At 36.9% G+C, this 5,580-nt stretch overlaps 1 protein-coding gene across 1 annotated transcript; it reads left to right on the top strand.

Annotated features, from left to right (window-relative positions):
* Positions 1–1,380: 1,380 nt before the first annotated feature.
* On the top strand, positions 1,381–3,659 carry LOC107747376 (B2 bradykinin receptor). Its single transcript, XM_016561841.1, has 2 exons — positions 1,381–1,532; positions 2,462–3,659. Exon 2 carries the CDS (start codon positions 2,469–2,471, stop codon positions 3,555–3,557), a length of 1,089 nt encoding a protein of 362 aa, XP_016417327.1. The 5' UTR covers positions 1,381–1,532; positions 2,462–2,468; the 3' UTR covers positions 3,558–3,659.
* Positions 3,660–5,580: the final 1,921 nt, after the last annotated feature.

The following is a 5,580-nucleotide window of genomic DNA, read 5'->3' as shown; positions in this document are numbered from 1 at the left end:
TCTGACGCAGCTGTGTTATCCACATACCAGACATTAAGCAATCGCCCATGACACTGCACATAAACTCTCCAGAGATTGTTTTAAAGCAATAGGAATGCTTAAACAACTGGAGAATTTTTATCTGCTCTTTTTGCATTCCTTCATAAATTGTTAAAAAATATAATTTACAGTAATAGTTATGACCTAGTCCTAGATTGTTGATGGCAAGAAATCAGTCTGTTTTAGTTTGGCTTTTGCTCTCTCACTGTCTTTCTGTTTCTGTCTGTATTCTTCTCTATACTCAAACATTGAATGTTTCAGTGCTTGAGCAGAAGCTGGATCATCAAATATTCATTTTTCATCAAGAGTCTAGATGACATTCCCAATCAAAACAGAGCTGAAACACCTGTTCTTCTCCCATTCCTTTCAAATGCACAATGTGATGATGCCAGAAAAGCATCATTTCACAAGGGCCTTTTAGAGTTTGAAACAAACAGTGGCAACTGGCTTGATGAGGGATCCAGATAACAGATACCGATGGCTTCCTGCCCACCCCCACCAACCCATACCCATGACCTCGTCTGAGCCTCCCACCAAAGTGTTGTTGCCACCAGCTTTAATTAAGCAATTCATCTCAGGTGAGAGATGTGCTGATTACAGCACGGACTGTCTGCGTGACCTGCTTTTATGAAAAGTAGAGAGAAGAAAGTAACTCTGCCATTTTGCTGAGCATAGATAGATAGCTGTTGTTGTTGTTATTATTGTTATTATTATTTTTATTATTATCAAACTTAAGTACTAGAAAACTATGAAGCGAAACAATCGGTCTGTGCAAGAAACAAAACATTATTTTCGACATTATTACCTGTAATACAGAGCCTCCGGCAAACGGTCCGGAGTGATGTCTGGTTCATGAAAGAAACATTCTTTTAAACTGGTCCTTTTTAGTGAACTTGATGAACCAGTTCACCAAATCTGACCGAATTGTCTAAAACAATTTGCGGCACAAGCAGCACAAGTTACTCAATCAGAACTCACTTTTGGACAAGACTGACAGTCAGTCTGACTCGAAATGAGCCACAATTCCAGCGTATATGCTGCTATGATACTGGTTTTTGCCAACTCATTCAGCGCTCCAGTTCCTCCAACAGAACTGAACTGAGGAAACAGTTTGGACAGAAGAACTGATGAACCGAAAATAAATTTTTGTCAGAGTATTGTGAAATCATTCTGGAATATTTGGCTTATCTAAAGTTGCTGTGTCATGAGCTGAAGATTTGTTAAAAAGGCAGCATCACGCTTGAGTCATAATGTTTATCTTCATATCAGCTTCATAACAGTGCAAGTGTTTTACACAGGCGAAAGACAGCCAGAGCATGACAAACGGAAAGTGAGAACAGATCCAGGCTTCCATTGACGACAGCCTCATTATGCGTTTATAAGAGCGCCTGTCTGATCTCACCAGCATCTAGTTGGAGAAGATTCAGCGAGACAACACATCGGGAGTGAACAGATCTGGATCTACAATCTGGAGCTGCCACTTAACATGAAAGGTAGGAGAGATTCTTACAAGTCATTGGGACTTTAATAATAATGGTTATTTTCAAACAGCACAAGTTACATGACTATAACAGTAACTGTTAGAACAGTACAGCATGGTGCTACCAAGGCCAAAGTTTTGGGTTTTATTCCCAGGGAAAACCATGTATTCTTTTTGGATAAAAACATCTGAAAAATGCATGTGTAAATCAGAATCCAAAACTGAGATTAACTTTTTTGCAACACATTTTGTTAATATTCCGCCTTTTACATACTTGGAATTTCCAGGTTTTGCTCAGCCAGATGGATCTGTTCCAACAAATGACTCCCCTTCATTCTTTGAGTTGTATTCAGAATCTGGTTGATTTTACTTGCCAAACATGAAGGAAACTTCATCAATTTAGGAAGAAAGGACAGGCTTAAGCGTGAACATAAGGATTAAGCTTGGAATAAATAAATAAAATGAATTAATCAAATAATTAAATAACAAAGATTATTGTACCTTTTACAAGAAAATAAAAAGTCTTTCTACTTCAAAGTTTCTCATAAAAGTTAATGTGTTACTTGCTATTTCTCTCTAATTGTGAAATGTATTAGAAATTTCGGAGTGAAAATAGTTTCAAAGTAAATCCTGTTTTTATTTTTAACCATGAGTTGCTTATGTCTATTTTTATTGGCCTTTTTTTAATCTGCACTGGGGGAAAAAAATATGTAGAAACAATTTTAACTCAGAAATTGCTTGTAAATTTCACAATTAATTACAAAGAAACAGCAAGTAACACATTGAATTAATATTTTGAAAGACTGAAGTAGTATTTTCTTGTAATAACATACTCTTTGTTTTATTTACACTTACTTTTTTTTTCGTAGTGTACATTTACAATAAGTTTTAAATACAGTTTAAATGGAATGCTAATATACAATATCAATTAATATTTCACAGTGTCCCAATGGAACTAAATTCATCAAACCTCCTCTGCAATGACACAGTCGCCTGGATATGGCTGTCGTCTCTCCAGCCTCCATTTCTGGCTCTTATCAGCATCCTGGGAGTGGTGGGCAACAGTCTGGTCCTCTGCGTGTTCTGCCTCCAGCGGAAGCCGTGCACCGTAGCTGATGTTTATCTGGGCAACCTGGCAGCTGCAGACCTCATTATGGTCCTGTGTTTACCCTTCTGGACGGTCACCATCTCCCAAGGCTATCAGTGGAACTTTGGTCAGCTGCTCTGCAAGGTGATCAACACTGCCATTTCGATGAACTACTACTGCAGCATACTCTTCCTAGTGTTGGTCAGCATGGACCGCTACCTCGCCTTGGCCAAACCCATGAATCCCAGTAAGTTCAGATGCCCCAAATGGGCCAAGCGTATCTGTGTGGTGATTTGGGCGGTGGGATTCATGCTCAGCCTCCCAACTCTGCTCTTCCGAAGAGTAAGTTTCGTTCCATTCGTAGAGGTGGAAGCCTGTTACCTAGCATACCCTCATCCAGCCTGGGTTCTCCAATGGAACCTCACGAAAAACTTCATTGGGTTCCTGGTTCCGCTGCCAATTATTTCACTTTGTACTTTTCACATGGTCAAAGCGCTTAAAAAACGTGGTCTGGTGATTCAACCGAGAGTTCAAATGGAGAGGAAGGCCGCTCGGCTGGTTCTGACGGTCCTCGTCGTATTTCTCCTCTGCTGGACGCCATTTCAGTTGTTGCGGTTCCTAGAAACTCTCAACTACTTTCAGCTCTTTTCTGGGTGTCTCTGGGAGCACATATTGCAAATAGGCAACCAGCTGGCTACTTATTTAGGGTATAGCAATAGCGCAATAAACCCTTTCTTGTATGTCATTGTAGGGAGCCACTTCAGGAAGAGAGCTCAAGGAGTTTTTCAGGGTCTTTTGTGTTCTAGACGGAAGAGCAACTCCTCTGTGCTCTTAAATGTTACTGTTATCAGCAAGTGCAGTGATAGTCCTAAAGATAACAGAATAACACCGGTGGCACTGAGAGCTGTATATCCACCCATCAAACCTCACATGATGTGTAGATCATTATGAAGAGGGAAAGAAGCTTAACTGGTTGAGGTCGAGGGTTTGATTGGCAACACTTTATTTTGATGGTTCCCTTAACAGGCATTCTACTGACTATAAGTAGTATTCTCTGTCTACATGGCATCACTAGGTTCTGTCATTCAGAAACATGGCTTTTTATATCACTGCTATGCTGATGACACTCAACTCTACCTCTCATTCCATCCTGATGATCCGACGATAGCTGCTCGCATGTCTAACAGACATTTCTTGTTGGATGACATACCATCACCTTCAACTCAACCTGGCTAAGACAGAACTGCTTGTGGTTTCAACAAACCCATCACTTTATCAAAATTTCACCATCCAGTTAGGCTCATCAACTATAACTCCTTCAAAAACAGCTAGAAACCATGGAGTTGTTATTGATGATAAGCTGAATTTCTCAGACCACATTGCTAAAACTGCAGAAACCTGCTTTAGTTTCAAACTAAAGAAGAAACCCAATATAAGTTACAGGTATTTAAGTACAGTTTTTTTTATTATTTTTTTTTTTATTCAGTTGCATTTGAAGAGACTAAATTCATTACTTCAGAGTTATGTGCCCTCTAGAAGCTTGCGTTCTGAAAGTGAACGACGCATTATTATGCCATCTCAAAGAGGCTCAAAATTACTTTCACAGACTTGTACATTAACTGTTCCCTCCTGGTGGAATGACCTGCCGAACTCAATCCGAGCAGCTGAGTCCTTAGCCATCTTCAAGAAACGACTAAAAACACATCTGTTCCATCTTTATTTGACCCTCTAACTCTAGCACTTTCTATTTTAATTCTACTTTACCTATTTATCTTCTTTTTTTATAAAAAAGCTAACCTAGACTTGTCATTTGCACTTATATATTGTTGATCTTTTGTTAGTCTTGACTGCTTTTATTGTCCTCATTTGTAAGTTGCTTTGGATAAAAGCATCTGCTAAATGACTAAATGTAAGTACATGCCAAATTATTCTACTAACCCTGACCAAAACTTAACACTCTACTAATACTCTAATGAGAGTTAGCTGACATGTAGTTTCAAAGTTAGAAAGTAACAGAATGTGTAAAATTGAAAATCAAAATAAAGTATACCCATTTTATATACCTCTCATTTGTTTGATTGTGCAATCCTGTTTTCCTTTCCTCTCATCTTTTCCTTCTGTCTTAGCTGAGGTGTGGAAATAATGAGATGTGAGGATGGAGGAATTAATGGAATATTTTTGCTCACTCAAGTGGCATGTGAATGATTACTGATGATTTTGCACTAAAATATTTTGAAAAAGATTTTTGTAAATGTATTACTGAACATCTGTGGACTTGTTGTTTAAAGATGTATTTTTGGTTTTAATGTTATTAGTGAACTGAAAGAAAGTATTTTATTGTTATATTTTACTGTTACTGTTTACATTTACATTTAATTTTCACTAAAGCAAATTCAATAACCAAAACATTTTTTTTTTACCAAAAAGTATTTCGAAATGATTCAAAAACAAAGACTGTTAGCCTGTGCTTTTTTTTTCATTTATGTATTTTATTTCTCAGTTATGTATATTGTTTATAATAATGTATATAATATATAATAATGCATATTATTTCATGTGTGTGTGTGTGTGTGTGTTTATTGTATATTTATAATATATGTATTTTGTCTTGTTAATAAAAATAATTAAATAAAATTAAATACTGTAATAAATCATGTGAATGCAATACATCATTACTTTGTACTGCTGAAATACCTCACTGTGCTGTTGTGTTGATGTAGCTGGTTAAACATTTTGAATAAAGCATTGAAATATGCCACATTTATGGTTGATTTAAACAACAAATATTTTTATTTCTATTCTAAAGTTCTAAAGTTATTTTATTTCTATTTTTCCAGTAGTGTACAGAATTATTGGTTACACTTTATTTTACAGTAAATATACTTACAGTGTACATAAAATGTACTTACCCAAGCAAGTACTGGGTAGTATAAGGTAACTACATGGGTTAAGGTTAGGTTTAGGGATAGGTTCA

This window comes from Sinocyclocheilus rhinocerous, unplaced genomic scaffold (assembly GCF_001515625.1).
Source record: "Sinocyclocheilus rhinocerous isolate Xijiao unplaced genomic scaffold, SAMN03320098_v1.1 scaffold3274, whole genome shotgun sequence".
Classification (NCBI taxonomy): domain Eukaryota; kingdom Metazoa; phylum Chordata; class Actinopteri; order Cypriniformes; family Cyprinidae; genus Sinocyclocheilus; species Sinocyclocheilus rhinocerous.
Note: the sequence above shows the minus strand (reverse complement) of the source record. Positions and strands in the feature narration are given on the sequence as shown.

Coding starts and splice junctions, on each gene's coding strand:
- LOC107747376 (XM_016561841.1), top strand. CDS start 2,469: ATGGAACTAAATTCATCAAACCTCCTCTGCAATGACACAGTCGCCTGG.